Source organism: Dysidea avara, chromosome 10 (genome assembly GCF_963678975.1).
Source record: "Dysidea avara chromosome 10, odDysAvar1.4, whole genome shotgun sequence".
Taxonomy (NCBI): Eukaryota; Metazoa; Porifera; class Demospongiae; order Dictyoceratida; family Dysideidae; genus Dysidea; species Dysidea avara.
In genome coordinates this window covers 16389881-16413344 of record NC_089281.1, presented here as the reverse complement: position 1 = coordinate 16413344, position 23464 = coordinate 16389881, and the positions used below count along the sequence as shown (strand labels likewise).

The window sequence follows — 23464 nt, the reverse complement described above, 5'->3', positions numbered from 1 at the left end:
AGGTTGGTATCCACGTTAACGCGTCGCGCGTCTTGCTAGATGATGGAAAAACTTCCTTCGTCAAGAGTCTTTAGATTGGAAGCATGAAAAGTAGAAAGTCGGTTGGCTTCAACAACCAGTCGGCTACGCCAAAACCTGATGGAGGCCGATTCGACCAACACGAAACGTCATCGATATCAGTTAATAAAGGAGCTGCTAAACTGGAAGACAGGCTAAATTACTATCACTTAGTTCAACTAAATGACCTGTTTAAGGTATAGAGGTGTTAGAATTGATACTTATCTAATAGAACACACACGTACACATACAAATCTCCCTAAGCCAGTAACATTAAAATTTAATGTACACATACAGACTGGAGACAAGAGCGGCAGAGGGAAGACAGTAATGGAGTTTAAGGAAGCGCTGGAACAAGTGTTGGATTGTGATGAGAGTGGACAAGAGGTAATTGCATTAATGTGTGTTATATGTGCATATGAAGAAGTTTGCTACATGAAACCGACATTAATAGAGGGATTGCACACCAGTGGCGGATCCAGGGGGGCACGTGCCCCCTCCCTCCCCCTTTTAAAAAAATTGCATACAAGATCGAGATACTCTAATAGAGCAGTCAATCACTCTAATAAAGCAGTCTCAGTGTTCATGAGGCAGTGTAGCTTAACTATGAAGCTATGAATAAGGATCTGAATAAGGATCTTTATATACTTTATAGTATATAAATTTGGTAAAGGACAGCTATTATTGGTACAACCTTTTTTTTTTTTTTGGTTTTCAACTTTTTTTCAGCAAAGTGCACCCCCCACCCCCCCTTTCCAAACTCTGGATCCGCCCCTGCATGCGTGATGCGTTATGACGTATTTTCATAAAATACTTAACAACCGTTGCTTGTCAGACATTTGTGAGGATCGCGAGTGAAGGCTACAGCCATTCTCAATGGTTCAGTGTAGAATGGAACAGGTTTGCTAGGTTAGTCACTAGCATAGCCGTCATCAAAATTGTACAAATTGTGAATGTTCACAACTGATGTACAAAAAATTAATATTACGCTTGTCCAACTTATAGCTAGTATTAATTTAATGTTTGTTTCTACTAGCTTTTGACAGAGATTTTCTTATTTGGTAAAGCGTGGTGACCAAGTAAGTGTATTCGCCCCAATGCATACCATTGAAAAGTAAACCTCACAAATGTCAGGCTAGCAACGGTTGTTAGGCATTTTTATAATTCACGCCACAATACTTTTTGCGTGCAAACCCTCTATGTGTTTAATCATGGAAAACTGTAATTTCCACAAACTAATTGCGGAATTAATCCAGAATGCTTTTGTTTCATTGTAACACTAATGTAGGGAAGGGTAATGGGTGTCAAGATATCAAAATAGTTTTAGAGTATTCCCTCCCAAATCTCCACCATTCAATTCACCATAAGTAATATTCTACCTTCAAATGATGTACTTAAATCTCTTCTGATTTCCTTCTGCTATAGCTCATTTTAATCACTATTCACTGCTCTTTCCAAATCTGGTCCGGAATCTAAGGTATCTATCACATTTCATGGGTTATTATGCCTTTTATTACATTCCCATGAAATGCCCAATGGGTCATTCCATGTCAAATCAACAAGGAATTTAGGGACACCTCTCGGATTTTGACAAAACTTGGTATGTTTGTAGTACCTGTGGTGCTTATCACTCATGCAAATTCTTAGCTCCATACATTCCATAATTTCTGATTTATAACCACAAATATTTAGAATATTTCATGAAAATTTGGTCCATCTCTAGTTACAAAATTGGCTGCAACTTTGTACTGTGTAAATATTTTTACACACAATTTTCACTGATGGAAGACTGTTGATTGACCTTTCCAGTGATCCCTAAATTATGGGATATCTACTTAATTATGGTTCAAAAGTACTTCATTGAAAACTTTAATCCTTTATATTTTGAAAAATGCTGCTTGAAATTTTTCAAATGTTTTTGTGAATAATGATTGGGTCATAGTCTATGTTTGATAAAATTTTTGTAGTGGGACCACAATGGGCTCAAGAGATATAATGAATTATGTTGTGGTATGTGATGGAATTTACAGTCTATTATTGCTGTATTGGAGTCTACACCTCCAATAACCACTCATAACAAGGCCATGCCAAGTTTATCTTACAGAGTGAAGGTGTCTAGGTACATTGCAACCTGTATTAATGACCACCTGTATTGAAAGACCATCTATAAGCTGCAGCTAATTTTTACTTTAATTGGATCATAATGTATAACACTGAAGCATCAATCTTTTCTAGCAAATTCAAACATGGTCCTTATTAGACAGGTTGACTATAAATGAGATCATCATGCGTCCATAAACACATTAATGTTGTACCATCTCTTCAGTTATACGTACCTTATTTATTAAGTAAAATCTTGCCATAGTACACTTACATACATATCCCCACTCTACACTATTCAAGTTACGTACATGGCTGCATAGGTACAACAGACCTTCTCAAAAAGGATATCTGGGCACCTTGATAGCCTCATGATCTTACTTTATAATTGTACGTACATTTTGGACCCAAGACAAGTCTGTGATTTCTCAAAAATGAACACTTCATCAATGGTCCAGGGAATAGAAGAGTCACACTATATACGGTAGATGCATTACTTGTACCAAGAGTTTTTATATTATTAACACTTGCTTGCACCTCAATGTGTGATTTATAGTACTGTAATTACTAAAATTAATGGTTTTTCAAAGTATTTTGCATTCAAGTTTTGAAGATCTTTACAGGTAAATGTTAAATAAGTGGTCCACATGTTTACTTCCTACGTGAGTATGTGTATGAATTTATGACTTGATCTTCAAAGTGGTCGTGAATGTAAAGTAATTTAGTAATTAATTTCACACATTGATGTGTGTAGTGCATGTATATAGTAACCCCCCCCATCCCTAGGACCATAATAAAGTGCTCATATTACAGAAGCCACAGAAGTATCTTGGTCTAAATGTATGTGCACCACTAGAGTGGGAGTACAGTGTATAAACAGGTGTCCTGGTTATCAAGGTATCCAGGTATCCCTTCTGAGGAGTTCTGTTGTATGTACCTATGTAGCCACATACGGAACTTAAATATAGTTAAGTCCACTACAGTGGGATTCAACTTAATAAAGAAGGTACTTGTGAAGAGATGGTACAACATTTACATGATGTTTATGGACACTTGGTGGTCAGATCTGTAATTTAAAGTCAACCTGTCTAATAAGGACCATTTTTGAATTTGCTAGAAAGGGTTGATGCTTTGGTGCTATACATTAAAGAAGTATAACTTAACTGCAGCACATAGATGGCCTTTCAATGCAGGTGGTGGTTGCAATGTACCTACTCTGTAAGATAAATTTGGCATGGCCTTGTTATGAGTGGTTATTGGGGGTGTAGACTCCAATACAGCAATAATAGACTGTAAATTCCATCACATACCACAACATAATTCATTATATCTCTTGAGCCCATTGTGGTCCCACTACAAAAATTTTATCAAACATAGACTATGACCCAAACATTATTCACAAAAAAAATTGAAAAATTTCAAGCAGCATTTTTCAAAATATAAAGGATTAAAGTTTTCAATGAAGTGCTTTTGAACCATAATTAACCCTTTAAGGACCAAAAATTGTGTGCATAGTCTACCCTGAAAGCCCACACGTTTTATGATTATTGCGCATTTAGTGTTTTTTTTAAAATATAATAAGTTTATAGCATTGACAAAGCCCCTACAAGTGCTCAATTGTATAACAAATTATACTAAAAGACTCGCCTGACAATAATAAACAACATTATCTAATTTACCAAAGTGTAGAACCAATGTCTTAAAAGCACTAAGGAGAGTTTCAAACACCTACATGCGATCGATTTCTTCGTGACACAATCAATAAAAATAGTCCGCCATTTTAGTTTTTTAAAACCGCATCACGTGATCATGTGTATCAAATTATTTGCCTCTAAATAGTGAGCACTCTGAGCTTTATTTGAAGTTAATACGATGAACACAGCCAAAGTTATGGAGCGATTTCTACAAGGTTAGTTTTATTGTTGTGTAAATATTAAATGTTTGTACTTTGTTAGGAATTTTACACAGGCTTAGTTTTGCGTGATAAGTTGGCTTTATATATCAAAAGAATCGCCTATGAATGGCGAATACAATGGCCCCTGTTTCGATCTAATAGCTTCATTTGTTGCGGAGTTATAGCTCTTTGTTTACTGCCAAGAATCTTGGACGTAATATTACGGCACTGGTCTTTCGAGCAATACGTACCTATTTTGGACGTAATATTACGGCAGCGGTCCTTAAAGGGTTAAGTAGATATCCCATAATTTAGGGATCACTGGAAAGGTCAATCAACAGTCTTCCATCAGTGAAAATTGTGTGTAAAAATATTTACACAGTACAAAGTTGCAGTCAATTTCAGTTTGTAACTAGAGATGGACCAAATTTTCATGAAATATTCAAAATATTTGTGGTTATAAATCAGAAACTATGGAATGTATGGAGCTAAAAATTTGCATGAGTGATAAGCACCACAGGTGCTACAGACATACCAAGTTTTGTCAAAATCCGAGAGGTGACCCTAAATTCCTTGTTGATTTGACATGGAATGACCCCAATACAAAATGTATGGTGAAATTTGCTACAATGGATTGGTTTAGGCCATTTTACCAATATTTCTTCTGGCATCATTGTACTCACAGAAAGCACATAGGAAAGTTACTAAATAGACTCAAGGTAGGCGATACACAACAATTAATTTTCAATATGTATTGGATATGCCTGTTCCAGCTTTCTATGAACAAAAGTATAGCAATTAAATGTCAGATATGGTCTAACTTGTAGAAGTGAAATTGTTATTAAAGCTTTACAGTGACCAGCACTGAAGGTCTGACCACAAAGCACCATTAAGAGATTATTACTGCAACTATGATTCCCCATGACATTCACAACTGTACAAAAATAAGTTTTTGATGTGGTCGAAATAAAGTAAAAAAAGGACACCTGAAATGTCACTTTCAAATCATACCCAAGAAAACTGCTCATGGTAATGCACATATGTTGACTCTTGATCTCATTAGGCCTTGATAATTGGTTTATTATCCCTGTCCACATTACCTTACTACATCAATGATTATTGGTGGCTGAGTGCTTCCACACATTGTTGAATCACATGAGCCATCTATGGGTCATTCCATACCAAATCAACAAAAAAAAAATCCCAACTCCTTCGGATTTTCATGAAATTTGACATAGACATGGACTCTACTAAGAAACTTTTTCACGCCAAAATTTGGCCCATTCTATTGATCTCCCTGTAAGATATCACCACTCCAAGTTTATTACAGAATACTACACTGGTTTAATAAAATGGCCATAACTTTGTCAGTGATTGTCACAAAATCTTTCTGTTTATATTTTTGGAATGCTTATTAAATTCTCTTTCAAATGATATATAATTCATTATAATTACTCAAAGGAAAGGTCAAACCACAAAAATGTGACTTTTTCCTTTGATCTTACTTTTTTCAAAAATGGATATTTCAATTACTTTCATTTTTTGTTCAAATATTTTTCTAATACCCTCCTTTCATGACAGGAAGTTTAAAGTTGGGATGGCAAGTAGATCATGAGTTGTGGCTACATACGTAATTTTACATGCTACTGGGGGTATAAGTATGAACACCAATACAACAATATAAACTTTACAATTAAATTATAGTATGGAATCTCATCAGGATGTGGTCAAGTTGTAATACACATACAGTTGGAGGCATAGTATAGAAATATCATAAGGTGATTAAACAGAGGTATCAATACTCACCATTGTTGAAGCCACACCAATATCCCCATACTGTTATGTATATCGATGCAGTTATGATAATAACATGATTTTGGTGCAAACACCATCAAGAATTCATAATAGAGATTTTATGAACTCCTGATGCCATATAGTGGGAAGGTTTGGTAGCAAATTGATACTGTAAGTTTTGTGAGAGAAAGTTTGACAAAATTGTGGAAACTTCACAATTAAAATTATGAAGTTGGAGAGTTTTAATTTGGTACAGTGACTGTACTATAGCAAGGCCACTGTATAATGGCCAATTATAAATTTTCCAAATGATATTATCTATACACTTATCCACCTGTCAAAAGCAGCCATCTGCCTGAAGGTAACCGGCCTGAAGTTTTGACCGGCTTAGATAGGTTCCACTGTAAATCATTCCTTATTCACCAAATTCTCCACCAAATATTTCCCCCATTAATTAACTTTTCTGTTATTATGTAATGTCCGCTGACATGTACAGATATCCTACAGAATAACAGAAAAGTTTGGCGGAGGAATTGGTGAATTTGGTGAATAAGGAATGATTTAGCCTCCAACTTCATGATGTTAATGTAATGTTTCCACAATTTGTCAAACCTTTCTCTCACCAAACTTACAGTACCATAAGATACTTTGCTACCAAACCCTATTATGGCATCAGGAGTTCATAAAATCTCTATTATGGACTCTTGATAGTGTTTGCATGCACCAAAATCATGTTGTTATCATAACTGCATCGATATACTGTACTTAAACCCAGTGCGTGGGAGTATCAAAGCGCCTTGCTGGGTTATAACTACCATACAGCTAGACAGAGCGGCGCTGCTACTGTACGATATATTAGTTATCACCCAGTGATAACTAACTTATCACCCTGTTGCGGAGCCACTCAGTCTCTTTCGTGACATCATAATAACCGCGAATAGCATTGTTTACCGATGGAACAAAGAGCCAAATAAGGAAATATTGATACAAAACACACCAAACCAGCACTTAAAACTACCTAAATCTTACAAGAAAACTGTTAATCCTTTACACAATAACACTACAAGTTACCAATACGATAGTTTAACAAATGTCAAGAATAGTACGTGACGATTTTCGCTCCAGCAATCACTCCCAACGGTCACTATGGTGAAGAACTAACTTCCCCTAGCTTCATCGTTCTATCTTGGACTATGGTAGCTATTTGTTGGTCTTTATTTTTCTCTTGCACACCACGCGACACCACTATACCAATTTCTGACGAAGGCGAATCGTACCTGGAACCGCTGCTTCATAACACCGCCCTTCGCTACAGTTTTGTAGGCAGTATGTAAGGTCTCTCTTGTGGCTACGAAGTAGAATCTCCACACAATTCGGACGAAATCTTGAGCACAGTGACAGGAACTCAAACCGGAACTTAATTTACTATCCGTAAACTTCTGCGCACTCCCGCGCACTGGGATATAAAACAGTTATATCCCGTATACTCGGATGATATCATTGTTATTACACTAGTCCTCGGCTCCGCCTCGGACTCGTGTAATAACAATGATATCACCCTCGTACTGGGATATAACTATAACATAACAATAGGGGATATTGGTGTGGCTTTAGCAATGGTGAGTATTGATGTTTCTGTTTAATCACCTGATGATACTTCTATACTATGCTTCCAACTGTATGTGTATTACAACTTGACCACATTCTGATGAGATTCCATACTATAATTTAATTGTAAAGTTTGTATTGTTATATTGGTGTTCATACTTATGCCCCGGCAGCATGTAAAATTACGTATGTAGCCACAACTCATGATCTACTTGCCATCCCAACTTTAAACTTACTGTCATGAAAGGAGGGTATTAGAAAATATATATGAACAAAAAATAAAAGTAATTGGAATATCCATTTTTTGAAAAAAGGAAGATCAAAGGAAAAAGTCACATTTTTGTGGTTTGACCTTTCCTTTGAGTAATTATAATGAATTATATATCACTTGAAAGAGAATTTAATAAGTATTCCAAAAATCCAAACAGAAAGATTTTGTAACAATCACTGGCAAAGTTATTGCCATTTTATTAAACCAGTGTAGTATTTTGTAATAAATTTGGAGTGGTCATATCTTAAAGGGAGATCAATAGAATGGGCCAAATTTTGGTGTGAGAAAGTTTTTTAGTAGAGTCCATATCTATGCCAAATTTCATGACAATCCGAAGGGGTCAGGATTTTTTTTTGTTGATTTGGCATGGAATGACCCCTATGTAATAAAAAAATATGATCTGCCTGCCTGCATTGATATGAGTATTGGTGGATAAAGAAACTAATAATGGAGGTGGATTGCTTCTGTATGGAGCAGAGCTTAAGGTTTGAAAAATGCTTTCAATGGGTAAAAAAGGTCTATATCCTAAATAATCATTAATCAAGTCACAGAATTTTGTGATTCTGTTTGAATATCAATTGCTACATAACTATTGTAATATATGGTGTAATGTGGTGTGATTTTTATTCACTCATTATAGGCTGTAACTATGTTCATGAAGATTGACACAAACTGTGAGGGATATGTCAACTGGGTATGTACTGTGTTAACACCAAGTGCTGTATACGTGAGCTGACATCTTACTAGGACAAGTTCTGCACTCACATGTTATTGGCCTATCAAGAGAGAGACATGATGTCAGAAGAGAACCAACCTCCCTATCCATTCCCACTAGTCAATATTCAAAGGTGTGATGTAGTACAGTGTGTACACGCAAGTGAAATGCATGATGATTGCTCTATTAGAGTGATGACTGCTCTATTAGAGTATTTTGAAAATAATTTGTAATGCAATAGTTTTCTTTGTTGGTCAGTAAATATACACCACTAAAGTGCTTATAGATATTAGCTGTACAGCACAGGGAGAACCTTGTTCAACTAATAGAATGTATCAATCCCACATGTTAATAAAATACACTAATTGAACAGTCAATTATGGTTTATAACAAGTACTCAGGTGCTATGGTGTAATTCATTTAAACATTATCACTAATGTAGGCATAATATATTATACTGTATGTGTGTTGCATGTATCTCTAGTTGTGGACTTTCAAACTCTTTAGTAAACATAAACATCGCCTTTCAAGACCGAATGGTGTGTTCTAAAGCAGTTTCACTTTGAGAAGGACCATGAATTAAAAATAGGCCATTTTGTGAACACCAAAACTAAGAATGTGTTGCTTACTCTTAATGGTTCAAAACTTGTATAAACAGCATGTTTACCAGTATTTGGTCACATGTCGATCTCTACAATATACAAACATGTTGCCATGTGTGATTGCATGACCAAACATGGCAACCAAGGCTTGTTCTCTTGGTTAGGTAGGCAATATTATTATGTTTGGGGTGGGGGAATGACAGAACATTTGTAAAGGTTGCATCACACACACACACACACACACACACACACACACACACACACACACACACACACACACACACACACACACACACACACACACACGCACACGCACACACACACAAACATGCATGTGGCATACATACATAATCCAATAAATCTGAGATGTCAATTCTCAAACCAGCTTATCATTTATTTGACGTCATGAGATGGATTATGATGATATATGGTCAATGTATGTACATGCATATACAAGAGCACTGTAGTGACTGTATGTGTTTATTAGAATGTGCAATAGCTTTTATCAATGATCCAGATTGAACATTCAACAGTCAGGCATATCAAACACCATTGTGTTGCTGCATACAGACTCACATACAAATGAACAATATTTGTGCACTGCTTGTAATTTAAATCTTAGCATATAGTATGCTTTAGCTTAGTCAGCCAATATGAGGCGTGGATCTATATAAACAAGTACACAGAAAAATTTGGAATTTTCAACTAGAGTAGGGACCATAATACATCGATAAAAAGTACTGAAACAAGCTGGAGTAGTGCATGATATTAATTCACAGTAAAACAATAAGAAGTGTTACATCCCTACTGTACATTTCCATTATGGTATCTTGAGCACAGTAGGGATATAACACTTTTATAGTTTTACTGGGAATTAATATCGTGCACTACTCCAGCTTGTTTCATTACTTTTTATCGATGTATTATGGTCCCTACTCTAGATGAAAATTCCAAATTTTTCTGTGTACTTGTTTGTTAACTTTTTTTTGTAAATAATATTTATGACTGGTGAACCCGCATCTGAAATGGTGCCGTGCGCCCCAATTATCATCTGAAAAGTGAAGTATCCATTACGCTTCATTGTCAGCTATATTCAACCTGTTACACAGCATTTCAAATCAGGAACTGTTCGTAAAGTACATCTGCATACCGAAAGAAATGGTGCCGTGCCCCAGTTATATCAATTATCATCTGAAAAGTGAAGTATCCATCACGCTTCGTTGTCGGCTATGTTCAACCCATTACACAGCAGTATGAATCAAGATCTGTTTGAAAAGTACCTCTGATATCAAAATAGTTACTATGACAAATACGGACAATTTCCATTACAAAGGGAAGCCATCACGTGCTATCGCCAAATCGACACTTTTTGCTGTCAGCAAAGATGAATGGGACACAAAGGAGGACACTGGTAAGTCCATGACGAATGCATTGTACGTACTGCGGTATGCCAAAAGGCACCTGTCGGGCCGAAGCAACCGTTGTCGAGTTGTGCTTGTCTGAAGGCATCAGTCAGTCAGTCAGTTACTTACTCAGTCAGTAGAAAATTCCATTAAATAAATTATTTTTAAAATTCTGTAGCAACTTGTTGAAAGCATTTCGGGTCAATCTGAAAGCTTGTTTGGGCTTAGTTTCACCTAACCAATACTGCCTGATCGTCGTTAGGAGAAATTGAGGCTGTTTTTTGGGTGATATTATTTTGTGGGCCATGCCTACTCCTTTGTGGTTCCTACTATACACTACTATCATAACGTATGATACTCTATTATAGTATCTCAATATTATAGAATTGGGGGCACTGTGCCCTTTACCTTTGAGAAATGAATGCAAATTACTGTAAGTTTGTTGCACTGTGCTATTCTTATTTGCTTCATAGATAATATAGTATAAAATAGGGATTAGTAATGGTGATGTCATTCCCATAGGAACTAATGGTTTTATGTACAGGCAATCCTTGTTATATATGGGTCCAGACTTTGAGTGGCCATATCTCGCTAGCCCTAGTTTGGCTTGTCATCTTCACTATTACATCAGGTGAGTGTTAGGCAGTATAGAGTCAGTTTGTCTTGAACTTTATCATTATGGTTGCCCAGGCATGGCACCAATAATTTTTGTGGCACTATATATTACTAAGGACTCTGACAAGGTACAAATTAACTAAGTCCGAATTAAGATTTGTATGAAGGATATACGTAAACTGAGTGCTGATTCTATTAACCACTGAACCCGTAACCAAGACAAGTCAAACCTGTAACAAGAATTGTCCATAGTGTTGCCAATCCCTTTTTACTGTGTTATCTACAGTATATACTTATTTTCTCATGTAGTGAATTAATGATGTAATGAATTAATGATGTAATGAATTAATGATTTAATGTTCCTAATGTAAGCTTGAAAGAATTCTTGGAGATCCCACTCTGTATGCCCTCTCTTTTATTCTACTGTCTACTTTAATAAAAACTTGGAACTAAATGCAAAATTATGGCACTGGTAGATAACAGAAACCATATGAAAGACTGCAGGCAATGCAATTCATGATGCCAGTTACAAACAATATGGAAATCCTGTTTTGATTGCTAATGGGTTTGTTTGTATAGTCACTGGTTATCATTCAAATTACAATAACAAGCTTGATAAAGAGTGAGATAACAGATCTACAGAGAAAACAATGTTGTATAGTGTCATTGAGAACAACACAGCTATTGTATATAGCTGTTATGCATTCAAACCACATAGAACTTTATATATAGTCTGGAGCAATTTTTATAGTTCATACAAAAACAATATTTTATGTCATATAATTAGATCACTGGTATGCCTTACTGTAGGTATCTCTTTAGACCTACATGGTCCTATATACTTGTGTTGGCAAGGTGATTGTAGGTAGCTAGTATACATTTATAGCAGTCCATCCCCATTTACATGCATCCATCATATTTTATACTAGGTATTGTATATACAGTATATTATTCATACAGTACATGCATGTCCACTGCCTAACTTCACAACTTCATTATTGTGTGATCATGATGGTCACCTCTTGCTCACAGCCCACACAAACAGGATATGAGCAGGATCACATACATGAGTGTTGGGAAGAAGACACAGGATGAGAGACATAGTAAAGATGGCAAGTACATCACTGTCAGTAAGGAAGGTCGAGTGTGTTTCTGGAAATCTGATCTGACCTTACAACGATCTGAACTGGTTTGTACAAGTATTTGGTTTACTATAGTTTGTATACTTATGTGAATGTAGAGTGTGAAATATGCCACTTTCTCTGTGTAGTATAGTGTGTGTCTGTGTGCACATAGTGTGTTTGTGCCCTGTATCTGTGTGCAGTGCATGTGTGTGTGTGTGTGTGTGTGTATTCACATTTAATATTTGGTACATGCATGCAAACACACACAGGTGGAATTTAGGAACCCCAAGTTAGCCTGGATCACAGATATGGTAGTGTTGGCTGATGAACACAAAATGGTCTTCTCATCAATAGACAACTCACTAGGTAGCTACACCTTATGGATACACAATAACTTGTTTATTGTATGTGTTCTATTGACAGTCACATATGACATCTCTGCTGCTAATTTTGAGAAAGTTTTTAAGATTGTTGGATTTCCTTATCCCATAACCACAATGGATTACTGGTAAATGAGGATACAACCTTTTGTGTGTGAAGACTTTTAAGAGTTTGTGTATTAACCTATAGTAACCAGCCTCACCAGAACATCCTGGTGTTGGGAGACACTGGAGGAAATATCATCATCTTGAAGATCACTCCGCCGTTTATGGGGTCATTTGGTACTCCACCTACAGCAGCAACTAGCAATCAGGGTGGGTAATGATGTAATCAAACGACAAAAGTTTGGTGCGACTTAAGTTTGGTAAATCAGCACAGGAAGCAGATCAGCAGATAAAAGTTTGGCAAATTTACCATGCAGCCATTATAACATAGCTGATTGGTGAATGAAGTTGGCAAATTTCCTTCAATCCACTAATTTCGCCAAACTTTAGCCACACCAAACTTTCATTGTTTGCAGTACACACTTGTGTGGTGTACATACACTGTACATATATTATACACATTATTAGACACACAAGTACACACACACACAAGTACACACACACAAGTACACACACACACACACACACACACACACACACACACACACACACACACACACACACACACACACACACACACACACACACACACACACACACACACACACACACACACACACACATGCACACACACACACATACTTGTGCTTAACCATATACACAGGTGAAAAAGATATTAGTATCCCTTTTTCATACTACCTCACTCGTCCTATTGACGGTCTAAAGTGTATATTTCTAAAGAATGTAAGCAATCAAGTAATCCCTCCAATACATTGTAGACTACTATACCACCTTCACAGGTACACAATGACTGGACAGAGAGGGTGAGGTATTACCACACACTAGACTGTATTGTCTCCTGCTCCAATGACCCCAACACTGCAATGTACGTCATCACCTTGCATACTACTGGGAATGCACGAGGGTAAGTGATGTGTCTGGAAATGGTTTATGACAGAAACTATTGTTGGCCCATTTTACTAAGAGGTAATAGTGTATGGAACCAGTCCTGTTGGGACCAAAATCGTTGCTCCTACTGTGGATGGGTTTTTTTTTGTTGAGTCCCTATATTTCACTTTTTTTTGCTTGCAGACACTATTTTCAGGTGCCAAAAGGTGTCAACTCATTTGATTACTCCAAGGACTGGAACATTTTAGTTTGTGGTGGAGTGGACACAACTATAAGATTGTGGAACCCATTTGACTACAGTAAACCAGTAGCTGTAAGCTATCAGTATATTCACTGTACACACAACAATTGCAAGTATGTAGGTTATGAAAGGGCACAAGACAGCCATCATTTATGTTGAAGTGAATGACGAGAACAAACAGATTGTCAGCTTTTCACGTGACCTAGTAAATTACCATTAATGCATACTACTAGTTGTCAATTCACTCTTACTGACATGTAGGAGTTGAAAGTTTGGAATATTAAAGATCAGCTTTGCTTGCAGACATTTCGCAAGTTCAATTCACTGTTACCTCACATACCCACAGCATTCTACCTCAACCATTACAACTCTGTGCTGTTAGTGGCTAGTGATAAGGTGAGCTGGTAGATCACACACACACAGCAATGTGCATACAGTACACTGTATGTCCCCATCATTAGTTGGGAGTCGTGGAGACTAAAATTGGAGAGGAGGCCATCAACCACAAAGAAGTGGTCAGTCATGAACATCTGATTTGTGATGCACTCTACAGTGAAGTGTTTAACCAGGTGTGTGTGTGTGTGCGTGTACTTGCGCGTGCATGCGTGTCGTGTGTGAGTGGGTGCGTGCTTGTGTGTGGGTATGCATGCTTCCATGGAGTGTAGTATACATGACTGCTAGTTATACTAGTGACCTCACAGTACTACTACCATTGCATAATTGGTTGTGTACATTGAAACATTGAAATCAGATATGTTTTTTAATACACAAATATATTGGCTTTGTTAGTTTAGAAACAAATGCATTTCCCTACAACAGGATGTGTTGTATGTATATTATATGCATACACATGCACACACACACACACACACACACACACACACACACACACACACACACACACACACACACACACACACACACACACACACACACACACACACACACACACACACACACACACACACACACACACACACACACACACACACACACACACACACACACACACACACACACCAGCACCTATATGGCTTATCCTCCCCGATTATAGTATGTACTGGATCCTGAAAAACAGCCAAAATTTAAAATGGAATTTTTCTCAAGAGAGTTAACATTTTAGCCAACCAGATGATAAGTGGTGACAGTGAAGGTGTCAACAACAGACATGCACAGTTTGGTTCCATTACAAGTTCGGGAAAGTCCTGTAATGGGAAGTGCACTTTTATGCCTTCCCCATAGGAAATGTATGGTGAAAAATTTGATTGGCTGTAAATATTATGTCTGACATTTGAACAAAAAGATTTTGAAACATTTTTAGCTGGTCAAGCAGTGCTACAAATGAGCCAAATTTCAAGATCGTGTGTAATTGCATCCATGAGTTATTAAATGTTTTTGAGGATTCAGCTTAATGCATGCATACTATGTTAGATGCCTTATTAACAATTGGTGAAATGTGTTTTGGTTATTGTTATAGTACTCATATATAAAGTGTTGTAGGCTATAGCAACAGTGACTTATTTTAAGTAGGTTTGCCGAACTTTCATGTCTTACTGAAACAAGTATATGTTGTATAACATTTTGGCCATCATACTGTGTACCTATTACAAAGCACCCACATAGAGATTATCTTACCTTATACTTTCTTATATAAATACGAGATAGTTAGAACTGTATTAAAATTTGCTATGGTATGGTCATCATTAAACCATAATTGATGTCATTCTAATCTCATGAACCAGTCCCTGAGGTGGCACTTACCAGTTGGAGATTATAGGTGCCCCTTGGAAAGGGTCTGGTCTGCCACCCGTACCATTTTTATTTTGTTCTGTTAACTTTTATCCAGTTGTAATGTTAACTAACTTCTAAGAGATAATTTCTGTGGTACAAGGAACTTCTGATTTAGCACTCACAGAAAGGTTCTATTACTACCTCTTAGAAGCATTGATTGATTGATTTATTATTATCCTCTTGGTAATCGGCATGAGCCATTCTTCCTTACCAGAGCTAAAACACACATACAGCACAAACAGGTACAAAAACAAACCAATACACACATGCAGTAATATTACTAACACACATCATTACTTAGATTTAACACAATTAACAAGTTCAGAATGAGTCATTACACGAGGAAATGATATCTGTGAGGCAACATCTAGTGCTAGCTGCATTGCATGCAATATATAAATTACATAACAAAATTGGTGAACCAGACCCTTTCTGAGGGAGGGGGGGGGGGGGGGGGGGGGCTATAGATAAGTGCCGCCCCTGAGGAATAAGGTTTGGTTCATGACATTAATGTTGCACCATATTGATATTTAAACATCCACCTAGGAATAAAGCACTGAATAGCTTGGAACTACACAGAAACCTGTGTACTAATCTATAGCTGATGTGTTCTTTGACATCATTAATAGGTGATTGCAGTTGGTGGTTTTGGTGGTAGTTACACCAGGTGGTTTGGTGGTAGTTGCATAGACACTTAGATATGCACAGTAATTGTGCATATCTAAGTACATTAAAGCACCAACTGTTAGTACATTAAAGCACTTATTATGGATATTGAAATTTGAAATGAAAATTGTATTAATATTACGTACTAACACTGTATCTGTAGAAACTTGTGTACTCTAATGTGGGTAGTTACCATGGAAATTAGGAATTTTAATATGGTTTTGTGGATGGATAGTGTAGGTGTTAGGCCAGACAAAGTTGATTTATAGTTTCTCATCACCCGCCCGCATCACCTTCCACCCTGCTGCTTCTAATTAATTTATGCTATAATTGATCACATTTGCTAGCATTTCGATGTATGGACAAACTTTCAGTTAAGGGAAATATTTCTTCCCGCTTTAGAAAGGAAGAATACACTTTAAGAAGGCTTTTCATAATCCTTGTAAATGCTGTTGCTGCTGTGATTTTGGGTGCTTCCTTCAATAAATTAATAATGAAATGTGACCACTCACCTGGATCAAAATAGAGGAAGTGTGACTGATTAGAAACTAGCAATCTACTTTGCCTGGCCTTATAAAATTTACTGTATGTATATTGTGAATTTAAAGTGTTTTAAAGCTTTATATAACTAGTTTGTATGGGAAATTACCTACAATGGTACTGCCATACAGACACCGTGACTGGCCCAATTGTACTACTACAATATATGCTATGTAAATACAGACACTGAAAGGATATCCTCCTTGTGAAATGTACGTATGGAGCCAGATCTGTGGGACCAAAATCTTTGTCCTTTTATAAAGGTGTTTTTCTATTGAGTCCTTGATTCCAAGAATTGGAGTTTCACTGTTTATTTTCTGACTTGTGTACTTTTAATTACTCACTGTTTGTGTACATGTAATTACATGTGTGACATAAAGGTAGTCAGTGGTTGCCATGGTTCAGTGATCACAGTATGGGACCTGGATACTGGGGAGAAGTCGATGCAGTTCACACAGGCACACGGCAATGCAGCGATCACTGCCATGGCATTTGACCTGTCTGGGAGGAGACTAATAACTGGTGCAAAGGATGGCAGTATTAAAGTGTGGAACTTCAACAATGGTTCTTGCGTGAGGTGTATGCAGTACTCGGACCATTTGGAAGTGACCAGTATTATAGTGGCTAAGAGAATCATCCTTGCTGCTGGGTGGAATAAAAGAATTTCTTTATACACGTAAGTGCTTTCTGCTACAACAAGTTTGAAGCACACAAGAGATATTTTTATAAGTAATAACTACAGGGAAACCTGTGTACTTGTTGATTACTGTTTGACAAATGGTTTTCTAATTACAAAAGTACAGTATACAGGCTTTGATGTTTGGAGTACCTTTGCTGAGAGAAACTGAAGTGGACACTAAAGCTAAGTAGAATGTGAATGAACGGCACAGACTATTTTATCACACAGGAGTGAACACATTTAACACATTGATAGTGTAAACTACTTCAAATTCAGTGTTAGGGTGATGGAATTAACCCTCCAACTCTATTTGCTTTTCACTATAGTATCTCCTGTTGTTTGTATCTTCAAAGCTTTCAGTGTTCTGTTATTACGCCAGCAATTGGTTTAGTACACATGGCTATGTCCTTATTGCAGTTCTCACTGTATATTATTGGAGTTAACTTGATTGTTTTATTCAATTGCAGTGAATACTAAAGCTAAGAATTATGTGGTTGAACACAGACTATTTTTAGCACATAGGAAGTAAACACACATATGTAGGAGGACATTGAAAATATAAACAACTTCAGAGTCAGTGTTAGGGTGATGAAATTAACACTCCATTTCTATTATTTTGCTTTTCACTATTCTATGTTATCGTTATCTCCTGTTGTTTGTAGCTTCAGCTAACTTCTAATATCTGTTATTACGTCAGCAATTGGTTTTTGTACACCATAGGGCTATATGTCCGACTGAAGATAACTTGATTGTTTTATTTTAGAGATGATAATCTTCCTGATGATGTGGTTCCAAAATATTGGGGCAGGCAGGACCATGACGAAGACATTTTATGCTTAGCCTATTGTGAGCCCAACATTCTAATATCAGCAACTTACAATGGACAAATTATTGTGTGGGATGTGGATGGAGAAAAGAAGATGATACAAATGAGTGCCCACGACCCTGCTAGCAGGAAGGGCAGCCAAATTGCAATGATGTCTCGTCACATTAGAAAGAAAAGCATGGATGCAATGATGTGTCGCTTGAAAAGAAAAAGCACTCTAACTCGCACGTCAATTACATCTGACTTATCCAGTCTTCAAGAGGCTTTTTCTTCATCTAGTAAAATTGGTGCACCAAGTGATGCCACCATCACCACCACAAGCTATAGTCCACTGAGTTATCTGAAGAGTAACCTATCCACACTGCCTGTCATCACCCCACCTGTCACTCCTGTCAATAATACACCTGAACCTGGTGAACGAAAGACATGTGCAAACAGGAAATGGGACAAGTCCAGCCAATCACATACTGACAGAGCTGTGGAAAAAGTGAGATTCATTTCTATAAAATATGTGACCGGATTTCATATAACAAGGCTTCCACACACACAAAATCAAACTTACGTTTTTACCAGAAATGGATTGCTGGTCTAACACACTATCATATTCCACACTGTACTGCCTTCAGGACTGGCAAGTCTGGTTTCTGTAGCAGCTTTCTTCCGACCCTGTCAAAGCCACGAGTGGGAGATTGGCACCATTAAATGGCCATGGCTTTGTGATAATGGTGTGTGGCGAGCTGGGACTTCACAGAGAGCTCGCCAATAGTGTTCCCAGTCAATTTGGAGAGATTTGAGGGCCATGGAGGGCCCAAACTTGGCCTCTTGATTCCATTCGTCTTCTTACTTCATTTTATACCCCTATATTAAGCTCACCCCCCACCCTCCCACCCTATTACTGCCACCTGTGATATTATAACCCGCTCGAAAAAAGCTTCCCAAAACAGGGCAAATTTTGGGTATCAGAAATTAATACACCCACTCACTGATAGCTAGTAAATAGATGAATAATTGGTGCAAGTTTTGTTCACACAGCTGTAGGCACTGGGAAGTTATTACACAATGATTACTTAAAATCGCCATACAAGTTTTGTGCATCGAAGCCTTGTTTTGTCAAATTCAGTCACATATAATGTCATGTCAACAACTGTATTGTTTATTCTCGGTGCACGTAATTTCACGAGCTATATATCATAAGACAATATTCATTTTCTTACTGAGATGTACCATTGCTTTTTACTACTATATAACTACCCAGTCTTAAAATTGTACATACACAAGTAATTGTAAGTAGAAAGCCTACAATATAGCAGCATGATAATATGTGATGTGGCAAGTACCTGTGATGTATGGTTATACAGCAAAAAGGAAACTTCCTGATACAAAGCTGTACTGCATGTAGGAAACACTATACACTAGCGCTACCATACAACGGCTTGACTTTCTTGGCCTCTGTGTACTGCACAACTAAGAGTTAACTATTAATGACAGATGGGAAATGTTTCCTTGTCGTGGTTATGTTGTAACATCATCCAGGGCACAGTTTAAAACACCCCATGTTGTTCTGAAGAATGATTCCTTTTTAGTACTTGACAACTCTAACTTGTTTCAGGGTTAGAGTACATGATTGATAACTATCAACACATGTTTTCAATTTTTCTTATGTTTTGCTAGTGAAAACGAAATTTGAGAAAGCATTCAGAGTACAAATTATTGCTGTCTATGATAATGTGATGTATTTAGTGACCTCCAAATGGTTTAAATTATGTAACCCAACTAATTAACAATGTAAATATTGTCACTCAATAATCTGCTGATTAAACTTCAGTATTTGTTGATATCACACACAAAATCTGCTGATTGTGCAGCTAAAGTTATTTTAATATGCCACTAGGAATTTCTGAACACCCACATGGCTGGTTACCCAATGCTAGGGAATTATTATTGCTACATCATTACTCATTTTTGACTGCAGATAGAAGCCATGTGTTCGTAAACAAGTGCTTCTGTACTTAAGCATTTGTATAGGGAAAAATTTGTCGTGAGATCTGTAATTTCAGAACAATAGACTCAAGCCACATTTTCCTACAGCATACAACACAGTTTTGCATCATATTACATTTTCTTATGTTTTTCTAGATGTTATATTTGAATGGGAGGAATATTTCTATGGAGTCTGTCAATTTAGTGGCTGTAGGAAGTGGAGGTTGGGTCAGGTTCTGGAATACCAATGGTTGTGGTCTGGCTGCAGAATTCTGTGTATTTGACCACCACAGAAGAACTAAGTTCCTTAACAAAGACAATGAATCGGTTACCTCATGTGCAGCAACCTTTTCCAATGACCTACTGTTTACCGGTGATTCTTTAGGTTATGTAATGGTAAAAAATATTTTCTTTAATATACAAATATTTTATATAACTTTCAATTTAGGTATGGGATATATCTTCATACTGTCTCTGCAAGTCCTATGATTCTATTATTTCTCATGCACCAACATTGGAGTTGATATTTAGAGCACACTTATTGCCTGTCCTATCAATAAGCCTAGCAGAAGACAAAAGTGTCTTCATCACCAATGGTGCTGACCAGTGTATTAGACTGTGGACATTTACTGGACGATATCTTAGTAAGTTAAGAGAGAGAAATTTCTATTGATATACATTTCTGTGTTCTGTATAGGAACATTTGGTGAAAAGAATTCCATGAAGTTGATTCATCCTATTTCAGTCAATACATTACCTAGAAGGATCCCACATGATATACACACAGGAGCTTCGTATGCTACCCTGTGGATCACTGCAGGACCAGTGCCTTCTAAGTGGGCGTAAGTCCTGTAATCATTACCACTTGATCTATACAACAAAGTTCATCCCCAGTCAATCAACACTTCCTTGATGTCACAGGAAGTGATATATAGGAAATGATGTAACTAGCCTCATAATACAACATGTTGTAACATGATGCCAATACTCTGCAAGCATGTAAACACTGACATATACTTGACTTGTATAGTACATTTGCAATAGAACATACACCACCAATTGTACATTTGTATTATATAGCCAGCCAGTCATAATAATTTCATTACATTGAAACTAATTCACTTCATTATGCAACACTGACCCAAAAATGTTGTGAAACAACTTCTTTTCTGTTATGTGAGCTATTCAATTTCTTTTAGCTATGTATGGCACAAAAACTCAATACAGTGTTCGGCATTTAGTTACGTATCTATCCACACTAACCCCCAAGATATACCACTCTGAACAATCAGAGTTGTATTCTGTGCCCACACATACACAATAATAACAACATGGCATCCAGTGTGGTATTTGAAAATGTCACTAGCAGTCCCAACACAGGAAGGAAAAGTGTGTCCTTCATCCGTCGCACTCCATTATTGCCCACACATCCTTTGACCCCAGTAAAATGTATAAGGGTTATCGTGGGAGAAGTGTTTTTATTACAGTGAAATAATTTTAATTTTTTTTTTTTTTGTAGAATTGTGAAAAGCTTGCTCAAGACATTGTGCCCTTATGACAGTAGCAGCCAGACTGAGGCAGAAGCAGCAACTTCAGCTGCTAACAAATGCCCACAATCTCAAGAAGATGATATAGACCTGTGTAACACCAGTGCAATCCTTGGAAACTATTACCGGAGAAAAACAAGAGTACGACCACCGATGCTAGCAGCAGATTTGTCCCATGACTTTTCCAAGCCACTGACAATATACTCTGAAGTTTTATATGAGGACCTAGATGACACTCAGCAATATTATGAATCACTGTGTGCTACAAAACAACAGAGGACACCTACTCAGCCATCATCTAACCTTCCCTTGTTGCATGTCAGCAGTACTTGACGTATTTTTGTTTTGCATCAAAAAGGAAACAATTCCATCACCAATGATGTTGCTATTTTTAACTTCTAAATATCCTTATTTGGTAGCGGTGCCATAGAGTAATGTCTATTTATAGGCAACAGCTAGTAGACTTCCTCCCACCTAATATGATGTATAACTAATAACGCTTATTGTGTGGGCTACTGTGTGTATGAATATTAGAATGTGGAGGGAAGAATGGCGAACTAATAGCTTAAACTAAACCTCATATTAGATGTGAAAATATTTGCTAGTCAAGTCTGTCACCATACATATAGGAGACACAAATCTGTGACATAAAAATTTAACTGTCTTAGGTGAAAACCAGTTCTATTCATTACAATTTCATGAACTCAATTTGTTAATAAGATGGAAAGTGAAAAAATAGGTTACTCTTGCACCATAATATCAACAGCTACAAGCTTAAATTACTAGAGTCAGTGATTTTATGGTTTAGCACATTATAGTTAATCAGGTTACTATTTAGGACTAGCTTTTCTGTATATTATGTACTGAGTTCAGTTCATATACACTGAAAGTGGGTGTTATCCTTTTTGAGAATATAATATTATTATTGGATGCAAACCTGGTGATTTATTTCATAATGTAAACTATATTACCATATTATATTATAACATGGAATTTGGTACGTCACATCACGACTATTGTGGACATTCCTAACGTGCAATACATTCTATAAGTAATTCAGTAGTTTACATACCTACTGCAACTAAACTAAACTTCTAACTTTACAGTGTTAAGTAACACCAATTTACATGGTTCAAACCAAATACTGAAAATGTCACATTGTGTGTGTGGTCTAATTCCTACTCAAGTGTGGCAAAGTGTAAACCCGAAAATGAATTTGATTTGACAACATGTTGTGGATTGAGTGGAGTACACTGACAAGTGCATAATATAAAGTCCTTAATAAATCATATCAGTTGTACCCATTACATCATGTCCTTAGTAATGATGAGTTCAATCCTCTTAGATGGCTTCACACAAGCTAGTTGAGGGTATAAAAGACCAGCACCAACTCAGCATTAGCATAGAAATTCACTTGTAGTTCTAATATATACTTAACTCAGTGATCTTAAGTTAATAGCAACGATAATGGTGACTCTTACAGTTACAGCAGTGTTCATCTTGTCTACCTTGGGACTCTTTGACTTCAGCATTGTTCAAGTACCAAACTCAAATCAGTGTCAACTGGCAGAAACAGGCAGCTCTCAAAGACAACTAAGCAAACTAGATGCAACTGGA

At 36.9% G+C, this 23464-nt stretch overlaps 1 protein-coding gene across 1 annotated transcript; it reads left to right on the top strand.

Annotated features, from left to right (window-relative positions):
• Nucleotides 1–7: 7 nt before the first annotated feature.
• On the top strand, nucleotides 8–22384 carry LOC136269077 (cilia- and flagella-associated protein 337-like). The gene is made up of 20 exons (XM_066064539.1): nucleotides 8–254; nucleotides 355–444; nucleotides 8365–8418; nucleotides 8472–8572; nucleotides 12092–12248; nucleotides 12453–12549; nucleotides 12607–12691; nucleotides 12754–12878; nucleotides 13333–13412; nucleotides 13469–13593; nucleotides 13761–13890; nucleotides 13940–14023; nucleotides 14080–14214; nucleotides 14280–14387; nucleotides 17196–17491; nucleotides 18258–18807; nucleotides 20457–20696; nucleotides 20749–20944; nucleotides 20998–21142; nucleotides 21820–22384. Exons 1-20 carry the CDS (start codon nucleotides 84–86, stop codon nucleotides 22178–22180), a joined length of 3330 nt encoding a protein of 1109 aa, XP_065920611.1. The 5' UTR covers nucleotides 8–83; the 3' UTR covers nucleotides 22181–22384.
• Nucleotides 22385–23464: the final 1080 nt, after the last annotated feature.